The sequence below is a fragment of the Hypanus sabinus genome, chromosome 3, assembly GCF_030144855.1.
Source record: "Hypanus sabinus isolate sHypSab1 chromosome 3, sHypSab1.hap1, whole genome shotgun sequence".
Taxonomy (NCBI): Eukaryota; Metazoa; Chordata; class Chondrichthyes; order Myliobatiformes; family Dasyatidae; genus Hypanus; species Hypanus sabinus.
This window is the reverse complement of record NC_082708.1, coordinates 96,589,188-96,614,714: the sequence shown is the minus strand read 5'-3', so window position 1 is coordinate 96,614,714 and position 25,527 is coordinate 96,589,188. Positions and strand designations below refer to the sequence as shown.

General features: G+C 41.1%; 1 protein-coding gene across 1 annotated transcript in view; it reads right to left on the bottom strand.

The window, feature by feature from the left end:
* ablim2 (actin binding LIM protein family, member 2) overlaps positions 1–25,527 on the bottom strand; it is a 293,837-nt gene that overhangs the window by 5,462 nt on the left and 262,848 nt on the right. Inside the window, exons 14-19 of the mRNA XM_059964839.1 lie at positions 16,970–17,055; positions 15,572–15,710; positions 15,334–15,392; positions 10,699–10,744; positions 10,594–10,601; positions 6,563–6,643 (exon numbers count right to left, since the gene is read on the bottom strand). Coding sequence (XP_059820822.1) covers positions 6,563–6,643; positions 10,594–10,601; positions 10,699–10,744; positions 15,334–15,392; positions 15,572–15,710; positions 16,970–17,055 — 419 coding nt within the window. The remainder of the gene's footprint in view (positions 1–6,562; positions 6,644–10,593; positions 10,602–10,698; positions 10,745–15,333; positions 15,393–15,571; positions 15,711–16,969; positions 17,056–25,527) is intronic.

Below are 25,527 nucleotides of genomic sequence, written 5' to 3'. Positions count from 1 at the left end.
ATTTGAGACAGAGTTGGAGCGCTTCATTCAACCACTTAAGGGATGACTTTTTGGAATAATCAAATTAGTTTTTAATTATAAAATGATCATTCAGAAGCAATAGAAAAGTTATAATTTCTTTGTAGTCAATTTGGGAAATCAAGTATTCCCAAATGTTTACTTGAAAGCATTTCCTGGAAAAGATTATGTACTCAAATTACAATGTTAAATCTTTAGGAAAAATAAAGTCAATGCTTCTTCACTCAAAGAGATGGAAGTACCAATATTAAATAAGAGTTTAACCCTTAATCAAAGAATGATTTATAAACTTTAACTTGCATAAGTATTCACCCCCCTTCAAGTCAGTATTTAGTAGATGTCAGATTGTATGGAGATCATGAGTCATCTGCTTTTTTCAAGTCCAGCCACAAATTCTCAATTGGATTGAGTCTGGACTCTAATGTGGCCACTCCAGGACATTAACTTTGTTGTTTTTAAGCCATTCCTATATAGCTTTGGCTGTATGCTTGGGGTCACTGTATTGCAAATTGTTATCACTGGATAACAAATCTTCTCACAAGTCATAGTTCTCTTGCAGACTGTGGTAAACTATGTATACCTGTCCAGACACGCCCCTCTGCTGACTGCTCCTGTGGCTCCTCCCACAGACCCCTGTATAAAGGCGATTGGGGCACTGCTCCTCCCTCAGTCTCCGAGATGTCGTGCTCCCTTTTTGCTGCTAATAAAAGCCTATCGTTCACTTCCCGTCTCTGAGAGTCATTCATCAATCCGAGGTGTGCATCAATTTTATTAGCAGCAATTTTAAAACAAGGAGAGCATGTTATGAACCGACGATTGGATTTCAACCCTCGATCCCAGGAAGCCGGCGATGCTTTCGAACTCTGGCTAACACGCTTCAAATCGTACCTGGAGGAGATTCAGATATCCAATCCTGCCGCGATGCACAGGGTTCTCCTCTCCAGAGTCAGTGCAAGGGTCTACTCCATGATCAAGGACCAAACAGACTACCAGGGTGCAATGGATGCCCTCAAAAGACAATACCGGCGGCTGGTGAACACCGTCTACGCAAGACATCGCTTAGCGACATGGCGGCAGCAGGCCAGAGAGTCGTGCGCTGAGTTTGTCCGGGCCCTACAGACACTCATGCGGGCCTGCAACTGCAGGGGACTGACGGCAGAACAGCATGCAGAGCTCCTGGTACGAGACGCCTTCGTTATGGGGATCAGGTCAGTGTACGTGTGCCAGCAGCTGCTGGAACTCGCCGATCTTACCTTACATTCGGTGATCGAGCTGGCCGACACGCTACTGACCACACACACACACCGACCTGCACATCCCACCCAACAGCATGCCAACAGCCATGCTACTGACACCACTTGCAGCCTCTCCATCCTCAAGATCCCTCCCCCACCGCTGTTTGCCAACCTGACCCCCGACTGTAAACCTGTGGCAACTAAAAGCAGGAGGTACAGCGTGGGGGACAGGGCCTTCATTCAGTCGGAGGTGCAGCGGCTACTCAGGGAGGGGATCATTGAGCCAAGCACAAGTCTTTGGAGAGCCCAGGTGGTCATTGTTCAGACCGGGCAGAAAAATAGGATGGTCGTGGACTATAGCCAGACCATCAATAGGTTCACGCAGCTTGACGCATAAGCCCCCACCCCGCATCGCAGATATGGTCAATCAGATAGCTCAGTACAAGGTGTACTCGACCATAGACCTGAAATTAGCTTACCATCAGCTCCCCATCCATCCGAAGGACTGCCCATACACCGCCTTCACTTCCTGCGCGTCCCCTTCGGTGTCATGAATGGTGTCTCTGTCTTCCAGAAGGAAATGGACCGGATGGTGGACCAATGACAACTGAAGGCCACGTTCCCATATCTGAATAACATCACCATCTGCGGTCATGACTGGCAGGATCATGACACCAACCTCCAAAGATTTTTCCAAGCATCCAAAGCTCTTAACCTTATCTATAACAGGGACAAGTGTGTGTTTGGAACCACCCGACTTGCTATCCTTGGGTATGTTGTGGAGAACGGGGTCATTGGCCCTGACCCTGACCGTATGCGCTCCCGTTGGAACTCCCTCTTCCCACCACACTCAGAGCCCTCAAACGGTGCCTGGGCTTCTTTTCCTATTACACCCAATGGGTCCCTCACTACGCAGACAAAGCCTGCCCCTTGATCAAGTCCACTGCATTTCCCCTCTCAGCCAAGGCCCGCGCGGCCTTCAGCCACATTAAAGGGGACATTGCCAAAGCCACGATGCATGCTGTGGACGAGACCATTCCCATAGAGCAAGCACAACCACCATCACCAGTGCAATCACCACCAGCACTGGTGCAATCACCACCCGGGCTACGTAGCTCGCAGTGACAGACTCAACCGCCTGATAGACTTAACCTGTAAATATACTTGTAAGAAACTTCGCCCCATGAGGATTCTCTTTTAAAACAAGGAGGTGGGGGGTTAATGCGGTAAACTATGTATACCTGTCTGGACACGCCCCTCTGCTGACTGCTCCTGTGGCTCCTCCCACAGACCCCTGTATAAAGGCGATTGGGGCACTGCTCCTCCCTCAGTCTCCGAGATGTCATGCTCCCTTTTTGCTGCTAATAAAAGCCTATTGTTCACTTCCCGTCTCCGAGAGTTAATGATAGTGCATCACAGACTGCATCAGGTTTTCCACCAGGATTTCTCTGCATTTTGCTGTATTTTACCCTCTACCTTCACAAGCCTTCCAGGGCCTGCTGCAGTGAAGCATCCCCACAGCAAGATGCAGCTACCATGCTTCACTGTAGGGATTGTGTGTTTTTGATGACGTGCATTGTTTGGCTTACGCCAAACATGGCATTTAATCTATGGCTAAGAAGCTCAATTTTGGTTTCTTCAGACCACTCAGCTTTCTTCCAGCTGACTTTAGAGTCTCCCACATGCCTTCTGGCAAACTCTAGCCGCGATTTCATGTGAGCTTTTTGAACAGTGGCTTCCTCTTTGCCACTCTCCCATAAACCTGCGACAGGTAAAGCACCCAGGCAACAGCTGTGATATGTGCAGTCTCTCCCACCTCAGATACTGAAGCTTGCAACTCCTCCAGAGTTGTCACAGGTCTCTTGGTGCCTTCTCTCAATAGTTCCCTTCTTTTGCAGTCACTCAGTTTTTGAGGATGGCCTGCTCCAGGCAGATTTACAGCTGTGCCATATTCTTCCCATTTCTTGGTGATTGACTTAACTGTACTCCATGGGATATTCAGTGACTTGGAAATTCTCTTGTATCCATCTCCCAATTTGTGCTTTTCCATAACCTTTCTGCAGAGTTGCTTGGAGTGTTCTTTTATCTTCATGGTGTAGTTTTTGCCAGGATACTGACTTATCAGCAGATGGACCTTCCAGATACAGGTGAATTTTTACTACAATCAATTGAAACACCTTGACTGCACACGGTGATATCCATTAAACTAATTATGTGACTTCTAAAACCAATTGGCTGCACCAGTGATGATTTGGGTGTCATATTAAAGGGGGTGAAAACTTATGCAATCAATTATTTTGTGTTTTATATTTGTAATTAATTTAGTTCACTTTGTAGAAATCAATGTGTTTTCACTTTGACACAAAGTGTTTTTCCGTTGATCAATGTCAAAAAGAGCAAAATTAAATCTACTGTGATTAAATGTAAAACAATAAAACACAAAACTTCCAAGGGGGAATGAATACTTTTATACATACTGTACATCCTTGAATTTCCAAAACCATCATTCATTGTATCTATGATAGCTTTTTCAGATTCATCCCCCTATTACTATGAGGCAATTTGCTGGGAATCCTGTTTGAACTGTTGCTGCTAATGCAACTTGAAATACCAGCATAATGATATTAATGGAGTTTGATACTGTAGATATGTTCAGTTTTGGCTTCTACCTGACAAAGGAGATTACATTATTTTCCATCAGTTATAGGAAGTTGACATTTTTCAGTTAACTTTCCAAAATTAATTAAATAAAGTAATATTGATATATATTGGGTAATGAAGCATGTATAATACCTGCCCTCTTAATTGATTCTAAAACTAACATATTTCAAAACAGTACAGCACACTGTTATAACTGGCTTGTGAACAGTACCTCTGATAAAATCTCCTTTTGGTTTGGAGCATATTTTAACAATAAAGGCTCTACAACACTGCATACAAAATAATCTTTTTTACAATAACATTTTGCTTTACTGATTTAAAGTACCTACAGTAGTTTTCTTGGAGCAGGAATTATGACAAACGTCACTTTTTTAAGATACTGGTCAAGATACAGCTGACGGAACACTAATATACTTAATCCAACAATATGACCATATTTGGCTAGTAATTTTTTTACAAAAGGATATGTAATGATTTCCTTTAATGCCTGAGGCATACAATATAGGATCAGGGAGGCTATGCTAGAACTGTATATATGACTTGTCGATCTAAAACTTGAGACCAGGTAGAATTCTGGTAACCACATTACAAGGTGGATTGTGATTACACTGGAGAGAGGACAGGTGAAATTTAGGTGCGCTGTAGGTTTTGGGAATTCTTGTCTCTTAAGGAAAAACTCATTTAAATATTTCTTCTGGAATTGACGAAACAAGGAGTGCTCAGGAGAAACCAAAACGTGGTCACAGAAAGAAAACTTTATACAGACTGCTGTTAGAGGCGAGGATTAAACCCAGGTCACTGCACTGTAAAGCAGCAACAGTAACTTCCAGAGAACTTAAACCTTGGGACCTTGGACCCGGTGCTGGAGGCAAAATAAACTGTGTAGCTCTATCACAGCTGGCATATACCCAGTAGGCTAAATGATCTTGAAAAATATTTCCATGATTACATTTCTGATCAGAATACACCAGCTGATTTAAAGTGCCTACATGAAGTAAATTTAAAGTACTTCCCTTACATGAAGGAAAGCAGCAATACTGATTGTTGAAATGTTATTCTGTCCTGCTTCTGCAAATTTCTGAGTTTATGTCAACCACTGATGATCAGAATTGAATAGGTAGTGTTAAACACATCGATGAAGGAAGAGCAGTAGATGTAGTGTATGTGGATTTCAGCAAGGCATTTGATAAGGTACCCTATGCAAAGCTTATTGAGAAAGTAAGGAGGCATGGGATCCAAGTGGACATTGCTTTGTGGATCCAGAACTGGCTTGCCCACAGAAGGTAAAGAGTGGTTGTAGATGGGTCACATTCTGCATGGAGGTTGGTGACCAGTGGTGTGCCTCAGGGACACCAGAGGTGTTCTGGGACCCTTCCTGTTTGTGATTTTTATAAATGACCTGGATGAGGAAGTGGAGAGAAGGGTTAGTAAGTTTGCTGATGACACAAAGGTTGGAGGTGTTGGGGATAGTGTGGAGGGCTGTCAGAGGTTACAGCAGGACATTGATAGGATGCAAAATTGGGCTGAGAAGTGTCAGATGGAGTTCAACCCAGGTAAGTGTGAGGTGGTTTATTTTGGTAGGTCAAATATGATGGCAGAATATAGTATTAATGGTAAGACCCTTGGCAATGTGAAGGATCAGAGGGATCCTGGGGTTCGAGTCCATAGAATGCTCAAAGCAGCTGCACAGGTTGACTCTGTGGTTAAGAAGGCATATGGTGTATTGGCCTTCATCAATCGTGGAATTGAATTTAGGAGCTGAGAGGTAATGTTGCAGCTATATAGGACCCTGGTCAGACCCCACTTGGAGTACTGTGCTCAGATCTGGTCGCCTCTCTACAGGAAGGATGTGGAAGCTATAGAAAGGGTGCAGAGGAGATTTACAAGCATGTTGCCTGGATTAGGGAGCATGTCTTATGAGAATAAGTTGAGTGAACTTGGTTTTTTCTCCTTGGAGCGACAGAGGATGAGAGGTGACCCTGACAGAGGTGTACAAGATGATGAGAGACATTGATTTTGTGGATAGTCAGAGGCATTTTCCCAGAGCTGAAATGGTTGCCACAGGAGGACATAGGTTTAAAGGTTTAAAGTAGGTACAGAGGAGATGTCAGGGGTAAGTTTTTTTACGCAGAGAGTGGTGAGTGCGTGGAATGGGCTGCTGGCAACGGTGGTGGAGGCCGATACAATAGGGTCTTTTAAGAGACTTTTGGATAGATACATGGAGCTTAGAAAAATAGAGGGTATAGGTAAACCTAGTAATTTCTAAGGTAGGGACATGTTTGGCACAAATTTGTGGGCCAAAGGGCCTGTATTGTGCTGTAGGTTTTCTATGTTTCTTTAATGCTGAAACCCAGTCTCAGACATTCACGTGAATCATGTGAATTCAAGTTCCAGACAATCAAAGTAGAATAGTGAAATTACATAAAAATGTTAAAGAGTGTTTAAAAGCACTATCAATAATAATTTTCAGAACAAAGTTCTACATGATTCAAAATATCTGAAACTAATGGGAAGGCTGACAGTTGGTTTGTATTTGCAGCGCCTTCATACCTCAAATTATAACAACTTGTGTATTAAAATGCACTCAAATTATGAAAGAAAAGAGTTTGTTGGTGAAAGCTGTAATTGTTTACCACAAGCATTCATACCTCTAGCCTGGTTCTGTCGACATCCTTTGGTAATTTGACACGAGCTTTCATTGTAACAGCTAATGTTTCATAAGGGTAAATCTGTAACAGGTAAAAGTAATTTAACAACAAGACATCAGCAGTATGCCAGACATTCAAGACTGTCGGGTAGCAGAAGTGAGTGTAGTTGCTGTTATGAAGATGAAGGTGCTTGGGAAGCTGGATGGATGGTCAGAAGCAAGATAAGTCATCTGGACCAGGTGGACTACACCCCAGGGTTCTGAAAGAGCTAACTGAAGAGATTGTGGAGGGACTTGTATTGATCTTTTGAGAATCACTAGAATCTGGAATGGTTCCAGAGAACTAGAAAACTGCAAATATCACTCCACTCTTTAAGAAGGGGAGGAGGAAAATTGCATGAAATTATGGGCTAGTTAGCCTGACTTCAGAGGTTGGGAAGATTAGTAAGGATGAGGTTTCAAGGTACTTGGAGGCACATGATAACATAGACCAAAGTCGGAATGGTTTTCTTAAGGAGAAAGCTTGCCTGACAAATCTTTTGGAATTCTTTGAGGAAATAACAGGCAAGATAGACAAAGAAGAGTCAGTGGATGTTGTTTACTTAAATTTTCAGAAGGTCTTTGACAAGGTGCCATGAGACTGCTTAACAAGAGCCCATGGCATTACAGGAATGATACTAGCATGAACAGTAGATAGGCCCACTGCAGGAGGATAGAGCGGGAATAAATACAGCCTTGTAGCGGTGTGCTACACGCAGCACTAAAATTACGACACGGAGTCGGTAACTGCAGTCGAAGGAAAAAACTTTATTCGAAATCTTCAGCCCCACTTTTAAGCCTCCCTCAACCTGCCCCCCCATGGCGCAAAGGCTCCAAAGCTCTGTGCTCGCAAACCCCTGTAGGCTATCTAATTGTGAGTCGGTTCGGATGTGCCAGGAAATGGGTCGCCACAGCCTTTTCTTTTTGAATGCTGGTGACTAATGGTGTCCCAGAGGGGTCAGCGTTGGGTTGGCTTCTTTTCAATAATTTGGAAAATGGAATTGATGGCTTTGTGGCCAAGCTTGCGGATGATATGAAGATAGCTAGAGAGGAAGGTAAATGTTAAGGAAGCAGAGAGTCTGTAACAGGACTTCGATAGATTAGGAGAATGGGCAAAATAGTAGCATATGGAATATAGTGTAGGTAAATGTATGGCCATTCACTTAAGTAGAAGAAATAAAGGCCTACACGATCTTCCATACGCTAGTTCTGTTTTTTTTTTAACAAAGGGTCTTGGAAGTACTCACGCAGGATTACCTAAATATTAAGGCTACATCCACACTACGCCGGATAAATCCATAACCGAAGCTTTTTCTCTTCGTTTTTACCTTCCGTCCACACTAAAATGGTGTTTTCATCCCCTGAAACCGGAGCTTTTCAGAAACACTTTCCAGGGTGGGTATTTTTGAAAACGCTGCTTGGGCAGATCAGTGTGGACGGGGTAACTGGAGACTTTTGAAAACGCTGTCAGACGGCAGCATGCCATTTCATTGTTTTCTTGAACGCAACCTAACAATTTCAGAACAGATGGCAACGAGACTGAAGCCAGAAGAGTTAGAAATGTACTCAACAAATAATTTGACCCATAACTTACTGAATAGATACGTATACTCACTTTGCCCTGTTTTCTGTCCTTGCTGGTATGAAGGTGGTTTACCTATTTATGCAAGTACTCTCTGACAATAGATGTGCAACAGCCTAATGTAACATTGCATGGAAATACAAGATAACACTGATGCACACATGTTTTACACATTTAACAAGGTGCTTTATTAATGCAACAGAGTTAGTCAGTTTTTCAATGTTTGTCGTCAGCTGGGTCAATCTGTCCGTGAACTCCCTGTCGGTTGCCGCCGTATGCTCCAGTATTTGTTTTTTTTTAGTTTTAAGTTCTTCTGCATGACAGCCAACAGCTGTCCATCGTTTTAAGTTTTTCTAGTCTGTAACTGAACAAATGTGCACTCTTACGGCAAGATTTGACACCAAACATGTCGCTTGCTTTCGGTAGATGTGTTCTGCGCATGCGCAGCAGGAGGAGATTCGCCAAAATCTTCATTTCAGTGTGGATACAGATATTTTCAAAAATGCATAGTGTGGACGCCTATCATTTTTATGCGAAACCGGCGTTTTCAAAATTATCCGGTCTAGTGTGGATGTAGCCTAACTTACAGGTTGAGTCAGTGGTGAGGAAGGCAAATGTGATGTTGCATTCATTTTGAGAGGACTAGAATATGAAAGCAAGGATATAATGCTGAGGCTTTAAAATGCATTGGTCAGACCGCAATTGGAGTATTGAAAGCAATTTTGGGTCCCTTATCTAAGAAAGGATGTGCTAGCATTGGAGGAGATTCAGAGGGGATTCACGATAATGATTTTAGGAATGATAGGGTTAACTTATAAGGAGTGTCTGATGGCTCTGGGCCTGCACTCACTGGAGTTTAGAAGAATAATGGGGAATCTCAAGGCCGAGATAGAGTGTATTTGGAGCAGATATTTCCACAAGTGGGGGAGTCTAGGATCGGAGGGCACAGCTTCAGCATAGAAGGATGTTCTTTTATATCAGAGATAAGGAGGAATTTTTTTAGCAGAGGATAGTGAATCTGTAGAATTCATTGCCACAGGCGGAAGTGGAGGCTCAGTCATTTGGTATAATTAAAGCAGAGGTTGACATTCCTGAATTGAGGGGCATGCAAAGTTTAAGGGGAGAAGACAGGAGCATGGGGCTGGTAGGGATAATAAAATCAGTCATGATAGAATGATGGAGCAGGCTCAATGGCCTAATTCTGTTCCTTTGTCTTATGGTTTTATAATTGGAATAATTCACCTGCATATCACGGTTACAGTATCTTTCCATTTCTAATGCAAAGCTTAAAATCTGGAAGGTTTTAAAGCTATAAAGGTATAATTGAGTCCACTTTATTGTTGTCCAATCACCTTTATATTCTTTTTTCACTCTTGCCGAAATAAAACATTGTCTTGATGTGTGGATGATTCATCTGTCACTTCTTTTTATTAGTTATCAAATTTTCTGCAAATGAAGTATGACTTTATAAGTATCTACCTTAAACAAACTGCCGACCGAAGATTCAATTCTTTCTGAAATTCACCATGAATGTGGGTGTGTGTCCATGTCTAATGTAAAACCTGGTGAAGACTGCAGACAGGAAATTGTCAGAGGAGGATATGCAGAGGAATTCAAGCATAAGGAAGCCATCAGTATAGAAGATCAGAGATAGCAACAAAAGGGATTTCTATGTTTAAGGTAGTTGTGAGTCTAGCAAAAATGAGATATTTAAAGGAATGGGAAAGTGAGTAGCAGAGAATGGAAAAATCATATGTATTAAATGTCGGAGGAATAAGAGAATAGAATGAATGGGAATGACATGGTGAACAGTGGGGGAGAGGGAATGAATTGTATTGCTAGAAGTGTAGCTTTGTTAAAGTTGTAAAGAGCTATGCCCACTTGAATATTTTAATCCAGCACAGGGGCTATGATTTAAGCCATGTAGTATGGTGAGGTAAAGCTGAAGACCAAGAATGAGGTTAAACAAATGGACAAAGCGATGGAAAAATAAAATGCACTTATTGGACGGTTGGGAAATTAAAACCAATGTGTCAGTTCTATGAATTGCTTTTAGCATGAGGCAAATTATTTTGTACTTTGTCTTTTTTTCCTTTACTCAGCCTCTGTTTATCAGGAATTGCAAACGGCAGCAGGAAAATACAAGTTTTCTGAGCTAATTTCTAGGTGCATGGGTACACTGATTACTGTTTAATCCTCTTTCATAGCATTGGTGACATCAAGAGATCATTCCAGATAATCGATAGGTTGGCTCTTTGTATTACTGGAGGCCAAATGTCCATGTTAAATATTTCTGCAATTCAGTGCATTATTGAATTAAACACAATTGATGAAAAAACAAGAACATAACCTAGTCAGATGCAGCTGGTGTACGAGGACTGGGAACTTAAGAGAAGAGGTTAACTTCTTACCTTGTATTCTGTAAAGACAAGAGTAAAATAAAAAAGGTTAATGAAAATCTAAATAGCTTTATTTATGGATTACAATGTGATATAGTACTGGAAATGGTTGTTCACCTCTCATTCCCCAGCTGGTATCATGAGTTGATTCAAAGTCTGAAGTCTAAAAGGGGGGAAATTATAAATAAATATTAGGAGCTTTATATAATGAAAAAATATACAATGATTTTAACTATTATTATATGATAAATAATCTTTGAATATACAAAACTCCATTGGCAGCATTTTTTAAATGATTAAATTGTCTGACACCTATTTTTTAAATAAATAAAAGCCCCTTGATTATATTAAGAACAACAGACAATTTAGTTTGGCTCCTAAGTTTCTCTTTCTATTTCAGATCTCCTGCAGTACTTGCCTTTTGTGGCAGGTTAATTTGTTTGTCTGCATCCATCAATATGCCATTTATCATGTGTGTAGGTGCTGTCAGGCCTAACTGGTTAATGGCAGCATGGAATTATTTTCACAGTCTTTGGCTGAGTAAGTATCAGTCAACTTTGTGACATCTGCTGGGATAAAACTACACTTAAAGTACAGCATTTAGCTGGCACAGCCGATAGTAGTACTGACAAGCTGAAAATCAAAATCACCTCCATGTCCTTCAGGAAGGCTGTAATACTATACTACATGAATACTGAGCTGAGGTTAAGGTAATAGATGTTGAACAGGAACACTCTTTTTACATATGCATATGCAGCTCATTTACACTTCAGGGTTCAAGGTGCTGTGAAGCTCCAATAGTTGACTGCAGACCAGTCCAACAAAAGGATTTCACACATTTATTTTTGCTCGACTTCTTAGTGCTTTTTAAAATTTGGTTTTTGACTATCAGTGGATTGAAATACCTTTGAAATCTTCCCTAATGCTGGAGGGATTTTACCTCTTTAATGATTCACACTTCTGAAATTTCAGTTACATATTATAGCTCCCCCCAAACAATATGTTGCTTATAATATTTTACTTCCCTCACTTCACAGAATGTGGACAGGATAACAATCAAAATTAGAATTTGGCCCCCCTTTTGTACTCCAACTGGCAATTTCTCAATCTTCTTGTTTGCCAGGACAGGTAAGAAAGGTATCTGCCGATTAGATCATCTGCTGAATATACTAATTAGGTTGGATTTTGTAATGTTAGATTAAGCTCTGAATGGGGGAGCATGGGCAACTTCTCTACCAGCAGATGTGTTAATATAATGAATGTAAAGATGGCTTGCGTGTTAAAGTTTTTAATGTCTTGATTTCCCACTGGACAAAGGAAAAAATTTTGGACTTTACAACTGGAGCTTGAGGACATTAGTGTGTCTCTTATCTCCCCATTGTGTGGGTCCTTAACATTACGAATTTGCTTTCTGGAACAATTTTCAGCTGTGTTCTGTCACATTAATACACTGAATGTGCATTTCTGCCATACACCTTTCTGGAACAATTTTCAGCTGTGTTCTGTCACATTAATACACTGAATGTGCATTTCTGCCATACACCTCAAACAGGTATCTAGAAAACACAAGAGAATCTGCAGATGCTGGAAATCCCAGCAACATACACAAAATGTTGGAGGAACTGAGCAGCCCAGATAGCATCTAAGGAAAAGAGTAAACAGTTGACTCTTAGCTACTAAGCCTGGGGAATCCGTTTCTACTGACAGGAGAAGGGGCAAAGGAGGGTTACCGGTGCCTTAAAACCAGTCACCGGATAGATGGGGCTCGTCAGCTGTGGTTGGCAGCACATCTAGGAGAAGGAAAACTCTGATCTCAAACCTCTACTGCCTTACGGTTATACCCACTTATGGGGAAGGTTTTGGGAGTTATCTCTGAAGGAAAAATCCAGAGCTGGCATCCCTAAGACTGTCCTACGTTGAATTCAATGTTGACTGGGAACTCCTGTGACGCTGCTGGTATCAAACTGTATCAGTCTCTGCTGTTCCTTTGGGTTTATCAAATGCATGGAGAGAAGGAACTTGCTACATGGGCAACAGCTTGCTCTCCATATTGTACTGCCCAGGCTTGCGTATCAAGTCAGCTAGGACGCAATATCCATGGTCAACTCTAATTGACTTACACGCCATTGTGTGGTTGTTCAGGTCTATACACTCAGCCCCTGCCGTATCCCTATCCTCCAATACATGAACTATAAAAGTGACCAAGAAAGTACAGTGCAGGTAAACAATAAAGTGTAAGATCATAACAAGGTTTATTGTGAAGTCAAGAATCCATTTCAATCATACAAGAGGTCTCTTCAAGAATTAGGAATCTGAATTTTTTTTAAAAATCTGGTATTCCACATCCCTGTATGTGTGATGTCTTGATTAATCTCTTGATTAATGACTTGAAAAGGAGAACATTTCAGACAGTAGGTTCTTCTCATAGGATAATTTTTCACAAAACCAGGGCCTTGAACTCAACAAGTCTATGCCATCCTTTTGCTATCTATACTAATTCTTTTTGCCGGGTTATGTCCTTGTCCTTCTATGCCTTGCCTGTTTATGTGCCTGTTCAAATGTTTTAAATGTAGTGAGTGTATCTGATTGCATCGCCTTCCCTGGCAGTGAATGTCAGATACCAACGACTCTCTGTGTATTAAAAAAACTTGTATCTCAGATCACACTTTAAACTCCTCCCTCTCACCTTAAATCTCTGCTTTCATGTTTTGATATATCTACTGTGTATAAAAAATTCTGAAGATTTACCCTAAGCTATATTTGTTATATTTTTATACACTAATCAGATTACCGCTCAGTCTCCTTTGCTTTAGAGAAAAAACACATTGTAACCAATCTCTCCCCATAACTAAGGCCCTCCAAGCAATATTATGGTGAATCTCTTCTGCACTCTCTCCACTGCAACCACATCCTATTTATAGTGTGGACAGAGGTGCACAAATTCATCTGTGTGGTCTGACCACTGTTTTGTAAAGTTGCAACAAACCATCTCAATTTTTATATTCCATGCCCTGACCTATCAATGCAAGTATTAAGTATTCAGCAGTTACAGGATTATTAGAAAATAGAAGGCATTCATTCAAATAAGAATTGTTTGTTAGTTCTAATGTAAATTGCAATCAGTAATCTGTTTGAAATTGAAAGAAGAGCAGGAGATGCTCACAAGATGTGGTTTGTAACCCAACATGAATACGAGATGTCCTTGTATGCATCAGCCAAATATCTGATAATGGCGCTGTGTTAACTGGTGTACATCAAAGTAGGCATCAACTAAGTTATTCTGTATTATTGTGATAAAGATCAAGGATTGGTAAGACATTCTGGTAAGATGGCTGTGTGCTTGGACACAGTGGTCACTCCAGGTCTAACCAAAGGTGTATTTGTTTGTTCTGTATGTCTTCTTCACAATTGCAAGTCACTGCTGGATACTAAGAACATCAAGTACTGCAGGACCATCCTAGAGATGGAGCTAGATTTATTGCATACTATTGTTGTGTTGTCCCCTAGTTTTGTTGCGTATTGTCATGCTGAGAAGGTCCGTGGTCCAACAATTGGTGTGAATGATTGTCTTGAACATGTTTATTAGGATCGCAAGACCCTATTAGACATTGATAACATAAAATACTGCAAGCCTGGTTCACTGGAAGGATGATGTGGGAGCTACATTGCTTCAGATGTGACAAGGAATAGGCCTAGTCCGCAGGGTCAACTACTGCAGCTGCCCAAGAGAGGAGACGCTGAAGCACTATGAGAGAACCCTGTGTGGTGCATTGGAATCTCCAGTGGGTGGGAGCTAGCTCATCAGTGTTGTCCTCCAGTGTTTGTCTTGTGGAAGAACAAGCTGGACCAGTACAGTGTCCCATAAACCTGCAGTCATGCCACTTGGGGACTCGGGCTATATTATTTTTTGTGACCTTATGTTTTTCTGAAATCATTACCATATGTGCTATTTGTGTAATGTGTTATGTGCTGATGGTAATGTGTTTTGCACTTTGGCCCAGAGGTAATACTGTTTCATTTGGCTATATTCGTGTATGGTTGAATGATAATTAACCTCCACTCCATCCACCAAAAGTGGAATTTCCCAGTGGTCAAACATTTCATTTCCTATCCCCATTCCTGTTCAGATATGTCAGTCCATGGCCTTTTCTTCTTTCATGATGAGGCCACTCTCAGGGAGAAGAAGCAACACCTTATATTCTGTCTAGGTAGTCTCCAACCTGATGGTATGAACATCGTGTTCTCCTTCCAGTATCTCCCCTCCCCTTCTATTCCCTACTCTGACCTCTTCTCCTCATCTGCCTATTACCACCCCCATCCCCCCAGTGCCCCTCCTCGTCCCTTTCTCCCATGGTCCACTCTTCTCTCCTATCTGATTCATACTTCTCTAGCCCTTTACTTTTCCCACCCACCTGTCTTCACCTATCACCTTCTAGCTAATCCTCCTTCCCCTCCCACCTTTTTACTCTTGTGTCTTCCCTCTTCCTTTTCAGTCCTGAAGGAGGGACTTGGCCCAATAGGTCAACTGTTTATTCACTTCCACAAGATGCTGCCTGATCTGCTGAATTCCTCTAACATTTTGAATGTGTTACTCTGGATTTCCAGCATCTGCAGGATCCTGTGTTTATTGTTACATACCAGCTCAAATTCAATTTAACTCTTAATTCTTTCATTTCAGTGATTGTTACACAATGTGGCACTACTTTATTAACATAACAGTTGCTGAAATGTTTAAATATGTAATTTCTTTACCTTGTGTGATTTATTTTTCCCATAACCAGGAAGAGAAGCTGATTTGGAGTGAGGAATTCCTGTAAGAAAATAATTATGACTTAGTAAACTAGGAAATATCCAAGTTGTCTAATATGTGCCTCCAGTGATTTAACCCCTAGCCTCTAATGGATGTAACTTCCAAATTTTCTAATTTAATTAATTAAATGATCAATTTGACATGTCAAAATTACATTTTCAAAGCTTGGAATGCACTTACTGGTTTGAAAGAGTGATTCACTGTTTGATCTTTGCAGCAGCTCTCTATCAGCAGCAGGACTTCGAGACGATGATTTAGGGTCTAAATCACGAGAGTCAACTGTAGCCTCCACCTGTCGCTTTAATGATCCCATCTTCATCTTGAGCAAGCAGAGAAAGCAAGTGAAATACAGGTAGGATACAAACACAATAAAAACCACAGATTACACCTTTTCTTCCCTTCTTGTGCACTGGTAAGTCTTCATGAAAATTGCATGAAAATTGATGACATTGTTAATAGTGAGGAGGCTAGCCTTTGCTTACAAAATGGTACTGATCAGCTGTTAATGACACATAGTATTTAATGAGGTGGCGCATTTTGGGAGGTCTGATAAGGGTACTATCAAATGGTAAGACTCTGGGAGGATTGAGTAACAAACAGACCTTGATGCACAAATCCAATGATCCTAGAAGATCGCAACATAGGTTGATGGAATGGTGAAAAAGGAATAAGGAATGCTCACCTTCAATAGCCAGGACACAGAATTTCAGATTAGGGCCTTTGTGAAACTTCATAAAACACTGAAGAGGCCACAGCTGAAATATTGTGTGCAGTTCTGGCCACCACACTATAGGAAGTAGAGAATTATACGGGAGAGTGTGCGGAAGAGATTCATCAGGAAGTTGACTGGAGTGGAATAGTTCAGATTACTGGATAGGTTGGGATTGTTTTCCTTGGAATAGAGGAGGCTGAGGGGGTCCTGATATAAGAATACAAAATTTTGAATGTCATAGAGAGTAGATAGTAAGAAACTTTTCTGCAGAGGTATCTAAGACTAGAGGGCATATGTTTAAGAGGGAATTAAGAGGGGATTTGAAGAAATTTTTTCACCCAGAGGCTGGTTAAAACCTGGACAGCATGCCTGAGAAAGTAATGTGGACAGGTATTCTCTTACAACATTTAACCATCTGGACATGTCATTCAGTCACCAAGGCATATTAGGCTATGGGACAAATACAGGAAAATGGGATAAGCACAGATACGTACTCAATAGTGAGGCAAAGGGTCTATTTCTGTGCATTGTGGCTTTTGACCATATTGGTGGATTACAGGGCTACAAAACTGGGGATGGATGGGATCTGGGTGAATCTGAATATTAGGACAAAGATATTATTTCTCAAGTATTTATGACAAGATCCCAGCCTCAGCTCATCTCTGCTGAAACGGATCTAAGCTATAGTTGCCTCTAATCTTAATTATTCCAATGTCCTCTTGTTGAGCCTCGATGAAAACACGAGTCAAAGGGATCTCCACAACAAACATATTTGTAAGAATGTTATTAGCACACTGCCAGATTTGTGCAATTAAGAAAGGAATTAAGATGTGCATTGTTGGAACTTAATTGATTTCAGTCCTTACTTTCTTGCCATCTTTATCCCAGTACAGTTGTCCTCCTTCTCCATCACTATCTTCACTCCAAAATCCTCTGCTTTGCCAGTCACCCACTAGAATACAACACCATTAGTGTTACATGAAAAATTGTACAAGATTTCAATTATGTGCTCTAAAAGAAGACCTGAACACATTCCAAACTATCTAAAGAGCAGCTACTTCCCTTCTACCATTCAGTTCTTGAACCAACCGGCAAAACCCTAAACACAATTATAATTATGCAACACAACGACCAGTCTGATCACATTGCACTAAAATACTTTGATTTATTGTGTTTTTTTCTTGTAAAAATTGGGTATAATTTATGTTGAATTTGTTTTTTCTCCTATGAATGCTGCCTATATGATGCTAGCAAGTAATCCATTGAGCCTCTACACATGGCAATGAACTTGACGATGACTTTGGATATCTGAAATAAAACAAGGGAATGCTGGGAATACTCAGCATTCTGATGGAAAGACTCCAACCTGAAGTGTTAATCTTGTTTGTCTTACTACAGATTCTGTCTAACCTGGACCATAAGACATAGACGAGAATCAGGGGATTTGGCCCATCAAGTCTGCTCCACCATTCCAACACATCTGATTTATTTTTCCTCTCAACCACATTCTCCTGCCTTTTCCTTGTAACTTTTAATGCCTGTGCCAATTAGGTAAAAACCTATGCACCTCCACTATAAATATACCTCATTATTTGACCTCCTCAGCTATTGATGGCAATGAATTCCACAGGTTGACACTCTCTGGGTAAAGAAATTCCTCTTCATCTCTGTTTCTAAAGGGATGTCCTTCTACTCTGAGGCTGTGCCCTTTGGTCCTAGACTCTCTATTGGACACCACGGTAGCATAACAATTAGCACAACGTTATTACAGCTCAACACATCAGAGTTCACAGTTCAATTTTGACATCATCTCTAAGGAGTTTATACGTTCCTCCCCATGCACATGGGGGTTTCCTCTGGGTGTTCTGGTTTTTGCCTACATTCCACAGATGTACCAGCTGGGTTGCTGAGCAGTGAGGCTAGTTGGTCTGGAAGGGCCTATTCCATGCTATATCACTAAATCCTCTTCAGGACCACCCTATCTAGCCCTTTCAATATTCAGTAGGTTTCAGTGAGATCCCCTCCCATTATTCTACGTACAAACCCAAAACCATCAAACATTCCTCGTACCTTCATTCCTGGGGTCATTCTCATGAATCTCCTCTGCACCCTCTTCAATGCCCACCATATCCTTTCTTGGAAATGGAGCCCAAAACTGCTCATACTTCTCCAAATGTGGTCTGACCAATGCCTTATAAAGCCTCAACATTACATTTTTGGTTTTATAATCTCCTCCTCTCAAAATGAATGTTAATGTTGCATTATTTGCCTTCCTTACTACTGATTCAACCAGCAAATTAACCTTTAGGGATCCTGCACTGGGACTCTCAAGTCTCTAAGCACCTCTGATTTCTGAATTCACCCTTCACCTCCATTTAGAAAATACTCTACACCTTTATCCCTTCCTCCAAAGACCATACACTTCATTACATTATACTCCATCTGCCACTTCTTTACCCATTCTCCCAACCTGTTCAAACACTTTTGCAGACTCCCTGCTTCGTCAACATTGCCTGCCCCTTTGTATCATCCACAACTTGGCCACAAAACTATCAGTTCTGTCAACCAGATTATTAATATATAACTTGAAAAGTAGCAGACCCAACATCAGTACCTGTGGAATACTACTACTCACTGGCAGACAACCAAAAAAGGCCCCTTTATTCCCAATCTTGGCCTTCTTCCAGTCAGCTAATCGTTTATCCATGCTAGTATCTTTCCTGTAATACCATAGGCTCTTATCTTGTTCAGCAGCCTCGTATGGCGCCTTGTCAAGCTGATGAGTATTTCTGTTTTTGTCCAAGATATTTCAACTCGCTTCCTTCAACACACCATTATCTCCTGAAGAAAACTGCAGAGAGTTGGGGACATAGCTCAGCACATCCAGAACCAGAGGCCACAGTTTAAGAACAAGGGTAGGCTATTTAGAATGGAGTTCAGGAAAAACTTTTTCACCCAGAGTGTTCTGGATCTATGGAATGCTCTGCCCAGAAGGCAGTGGAGGGCAATTCTCTGGATGCTTTCAAGAAAGAGTTAGATAGAGCTCTTAAAGATAGCAGAGTCAAGGGATATGGGGAGAAGGCAGGAACAGGGTACTGATTGTGGATGATCAGCCATGATCACATTGAATGGTGGTGCTGGCTCAAAGGGCCGAATGGCCTACTCCTGCTCCTATTGTCTATTATCACAGAAACCAACCTCCCCTATATGGACTGGGCCTATATTTGTCATTACCTCATAAAGCAGCCACCATAACCAAAGACACCTATCCACATTCTCTGTTCCACCCCTTCCATTGGATAAAAGATACAAATGCATAAAAGCATGTATCACCAGACTCAAGGCTGTTATAAGACTATAAAATGGATTCCTAGTACAATAAGATGCTTCCTGTCCTGCTGAGTTCCTCCAGCATTTTGTGTGTGTTGCTTGGATTTCCAGCATCTGCAGATTTTTCTATTGTCATTAACTGTAAAGTTAAGAGCATTTTACCAGATGTTTTCGTTGTGCAAGGTCCACCTGCTAATTAAGTACTGTATGGTACATTGAATCAGTAAATAGGTGTTAGCTTTAAAACTGAATTTGTTGGAAATACAAACTACTTGGTTTGATGCAATTGTTCAATTACAATGAAGAGTATTTGAAATATTAAAAGTAAATTCTGAATTGCAAAATATAGAAAAAATACTTGGAAAATACAATTTATTTATAAATACCTATAAAAACCACTAATAATTTACCACACTTAACTATAGCCATGAAAATCAGAATTAACCTTTTAATCACTCCCATTTATTACTTATCAATATTAAATAACTCTTCGTAATTTTTCTTCACTGATACCATGATGAGTAAAATGACAACGAACAAAGGAATTTAGAATTAAAAAGTTAAAAAATAAAAACCATGTTGATGGTAGTGCCATTGTACGGGAAATTCATTTGCTTGTATTAGGGTAGTATGCCTCTATTCCATTATCTGCCCATTATAATTTTATCTGCCTCTGTTACCCGCTGTGACTGTGTATTTCAAATATTCTCCACCCTCAATCTGGTTTACTTTACTGAAGTCTATGTAGACAATATGCCTTTCCCTACCCTTATCAATCAACTTGGCCAACTTCTTAAAAACCTCAATTGTTTGTCAACTCAATCTACCCCACAGAAAGCCTTGCTGACTATCTCTATATAACCATATAACAATCACAGCACAGAAACAGGCCATCTCGGCCCTCCTAGTCCGTGCCGAACTCTTAATCTCACCTAGTCCCACCTACCCGCACTCAGCCCATAACCCTCCACTCCTTTCCTGTCCATTTACCTATCCAATTTTACCTTAAATGACACAAATGAACTGGCCTCTACTACTTCTACAGGAAGCTCATTCCACACAGCTATCACTCTCTGAGTAAAGAAATACCCCCTCATGTTTCCCTTAAACTTCTGCCCCCTAAATCTCAAATCATGTCCTTTCGTTTGAATCTCCCCTACTCTCAATGGAAACAGCCTATTCACGTCAACTCTATCTATCCCTCTCAAAATTTTAAATACCTCGATCAAATCCCCCCTCAACCTTCTACGCTCCAATGAATAGAGACCTAACTTGTTCAACCTTTCTCTGTAACTTAAGTGCTGAAACCCAGGTAACATCCTAGTAAATCGTCTCTGCACTCTCTCTAATTTATTGATATCTTTCCTATAATTCGGTGACCAGAACTGTACACAATATTCCAAATTTGGCCTTACCAATGCCTTGTACAATTTTAACATTACATCCCAACTTCTGTACTCAATGCTTTGATTTATAAAGGCCAGCGTTCCAAAAGCCTTCTTCACCACCCTATCTACATGAGACTCCACCTTCAGGGAACTATGCACTGTTATTCCTAGATCTCTCTGTTCCTCTGCATTCCTCAATGCCCTACCATTTACCCTGTATGGTCAATTTGGATTATTCCTGCCAAAATGTAGAACCTCACACTTCTCAGCATTAAACTCCATCTGCCAACGTTCAGCCCATTCTTCTAACCGGCATAAATCTCCCTGCAAACTTTGAAAACCCACCTCATTATCCACAACACCTCCTACCTTAGTATCATCTGCATACTTACTAATCCAATCTACCACCCCATCATCCAGATCATTTAAGTATATTACAAACAACATTGGGTCCAAAACAGATCCCTGAGGCACCCCACTAGTCACCGGCCTCCACCCCGATAAACAATTATCCACCACTACTCTCTGGCATCTCCCATCTAGCCACTGTTGAATCCATTTTATTACTCCAGCATTAATACCTAAAATACCTTGCTGACTATCTCTAATAAGTCAATATTATTCCTCCACTAACACTCCTGGTAGCACATTCAAGGGACCTACCATTCTCTGTGTAAAAATAAATTGCCCAGCACATCTACTTTGAACCAACCCCTTATCACTTTAAATGCATGCCTTCTGGTGTTTGACATTTCAAGTTCAAGTATATGGTCATTCAAGTGTACACCTACATATCACAAAATGAAACAATATTCCTCTGGACCAAAGTGCACAACAAAGTACATATAATTCACACATAACACAAAGAAACAGTACCACAAATAAATTAATAAGTAATAATCTGTCCTGATGAAATGTGACTTAGAAGGATCACTGACAATGCTAAGGACCCTGCATATAGAACATAGAATAGTACAGCACAGCACAGGTCCTTTGGCCCACAATGTTGTGCCGACCCTTAAACTCTACCTCCCATATAACCCCCCACCTTAAATTCCTCCATATACCTTACTAGTAGTCTCTTAAATTTCACTAGTGTATCTGCCTCCACCACTGACTCAGGCAGTGCATTCCATGCACCAACCACTCTCTGAGTAAAAAACCTCCCTCTAATATCCCCCTTGAACTTCCCACCCCTTACCTTAAAGCCATGTCCTCTTGTATTGAGCAGAGGCATTGGCTGTCCACTCTATCTATTCCTCTTAATACCTTGTGTACCTCTATCATGTCTCCTCTCGTCCTCATGCTCTCCAAAGAGTAAAGCCCTAGCTCCCTTAATCTCTGATCATAATGCATACTCTCTAAACCAGGCAGCATCCTGGTAAAACTCCTCTGTACCCTTTCCAATGCTTCCTCATCCTTCCTATAATGAGGCGACCAAGAACTGGACACAGTACTCCAGGTGTGGCCTAACCAGAGATTTATAGAGCTGCATCATTACCTCGCGACTCTTAAACTCTATTCTCGACTTATGAAAGCTAACACTCCATAAGCTTTCTTAGCTACCCTATCTATCTGTGAGGCAACTTTCAGGGATCTGTCGACATGTACCCCCAGATCCCTCTGCTCATCCACATTCCCAAGTAACCTGCCATTTACTTTGTACTCTGCCTTGGAGTTTGTCCTTCCAAAGTGTACCACCTCACACTTCTCTGGGTTGAACTCCATCTACTGAAAAAACCATTCATATAGCGCCTTGTCTGGTATTATTGCAAATGAAGATATAACTTTAAATAGTCCTAACCTATAGGTTTAAGTTTTTACCTCTCTTTTAGCAAGGAGAGCAATCTTGCTTAAATGGAAGGAGTCTACCCCTCCTACACATCTTCAATGGCTACGTGATATCATGTCTTATTTAAACTTAGAGAAGATCCGCTGCTCAGTCTTAAATTTGAAACAATCTTTTTATGATATCTGGGGACCTTTCCTAAATTAGTTTTCCAATTTATAAAGCTTAACAGTGCACAGACTTTTATGTATATTTCTATCTTCTCTTCTTAAGTGAATATAATTTTTTTCTAACTATCCATTATCATCCACCAGCTTTTTTCTTTGGTAGTTGGTAGGGGATTGACTTTTTTTATATAAAAAGTTTCTTTTAAGACCTATTTTTAAATTTCTGATTATGGAGTGGTATACCTTTATGTGATGTGCTATAACATTTTGATCAATTTTATTACAATATAGGAATGTACACACTTTATGTTGAGATGTATCTATGTGTTGCACTCTGTAAATCTTGTTTTTCTTCTGAATAAAAATACCGTAAAAGAACATCTACCACTTCCCAGCCCACTTCTGCATCCTATCAATGTCTCTCTACAATCTTCGACAATCCTCTACACTATCCACAACACCACCAACCTTTGTGTCGTCTGCAAACTTGCCAACCCACCCTTCTAGCATTCTTGATAAATATCTCTGATGGGTAGAAGACAGATGCCCATGATCCTCTCAGCAGGCTCACAGTCCTTTGTAGGGACTTCTGGTCAGGACACTCTCAATGGTGCTCCTGTAAAAATTGGTTAGAATGGTTGGAAATTGGTTCCTGAACATGGTATAGGAATTGCAAGTCACATGACCATAAGTCCCTAAGTAAAATAAGCAGTGCAAAAAGAGGGGTAAAAATATAGTGTGTTCATGGGTTCGTTGTCCATTCAAAAATCTGATGGCAGAGGGAAGGTGCTGTTTCTGAAAAATTAACTGTGTGTAATCAGTCTCCTGTACCTCATCCCTGATGGTAGCAATGAGAAGAGAACATGTCCTGGGTGATGGGGGTCCTTAATGATGGATGCCGCATTTTTAAAGATTCCCCTTTTGAAGATGTTCTTAATGCTGGGGAGGCCAGTGCCCATAATGGCTGAGTTTACAAGCTTATGCAGCTTTCTACAGCCCTGTGCAGTGGCCCCTCAATATCAGACGGTGATACAACTAGTTAGAGTGCTCTCCATCTGTCGAAACTTATGAGTGTCTGTGGTAACATACTAACTCACCTCAAACATTTAATGAAATATATAGCTGCCATCATGCCTTCTCTGTGATTGCATCAATATGGTGGGCGCAGGATAGATCTTTCACGATGATGACACTCAGGAACTTGAAACTGCTCACCCTTTCAACTATTAATCCCTCTGAGGACTGGTGTGTGTCCCTTGACTCCTCCTTCCTGAAGTTCACAATGAATTCCCTGGTCTTAATGATGTTGAGTGCAAGGTTGTTATTGTGATACTACTCCACCAGCTGATCTATCTTGCTCCTATAGGTCTCCTTATCACCATCTGAAATTCTGCTGACAATAGTTGAGTCATCAACAAACTTATAGATGGCAAGCTGTGCCTAGCCACTCAATTGTGGGTGTAGGGGAGTAAAGTAGTGGGCTAAGCACACATCCTTCAGATGGGCTAGTGTTGATCATCACTGAGGAGATGTTATTTCTGATCTGCACAGATAGTGGTCTCCTAATGAAGAAGTCGAGAAACCAGTTGCAGGGTGAAGTACACAGGCCCAGGTTTTGGAGCTTGTTGATTAGAACTGAGGGTATGATTATATTGAACACAGAGTTGTAATCAATAAACAGCAGTATGATGTATTGCTGTTGTCCAGGTGGACAAGTGGAGAGCCAGTGAGATTGCATCTGATATAGATCTATTATGATCTATTAGGCAAATTGCAGAGTGTCTAGGCGTTTGCTTAGACAGGAGTTGATTCTAGTTATGACCAACCTCTCAATGCATTTCATCACAGTAGATGTGAGTGCCACTGGGCAATAGTTGTTGAAGCAGCTCACCCTACTCTTCTTGGGCACTAGTATGATTGTTGCCAGTTTGAAGCAAGTAGGAATCTCAAACTGCAAGAGATTGAAAATGTGCTTGACTATTTCCACCAGTTGGTTGGCACAAGGTTTCAGAGTCCTAGCAGGTAAGCCGCCAGAGCCTAATGCTTTACAAGGATTCACTTTCTTGAAAGACGTTCTGACATCAGCCTCTGAGACAGAGATTACAGGGCTACCAGATGCCGCAGGGTTTTATTCTCCCTTTCAAAGCATGTATAAATAGCATTGATTTCATCTGGGACTGAAGCATCACAGTCATGATGTCAGGTTTCCTTTAGTAGAAAGTAATGGCCTGCAAACCCTGGCAGAGCTGAAGTGCAAATACAGGAACATTTGGGGTGGGGGGAGAGAAAGGGTGTGTGTGTGTGTGTGTGTGTGTGTGTGAGAGAGAGAGAGAGAGAGAGAGAGAGAGATATGAAGTGCACCTGATTCCATCTTTAACCTCAGAATTGTTTTTTGGCTCTTAAAATAGCCTTCTGGAGGTTGTAGCTGGACTTCTTGTATAGCTCTGGATCACTGGACTTGAATGCCACAGATCTAGCCCTCAGTAGACTGAATCTCTGGTTCATCCACGGCTTTTGGTCTGAGTATATCTAGTATATTCTCAAAGGCACACACTCATCCACACAGGTCTTGATGAAGTTGGTGAAAACTGTGAAATATTTATTCAGACTTGAAGATGAGACCCTGACTCAAAGCAGTCCTGTAAGTGCTCCTCCACTTCCCTTGACCTTCTCGCTTCTCACCATGGGTGCTGCAGTTTGTAGAATCTGCCTATACACTGGGAGTAGAAGTACAGCCATATGATCAGACT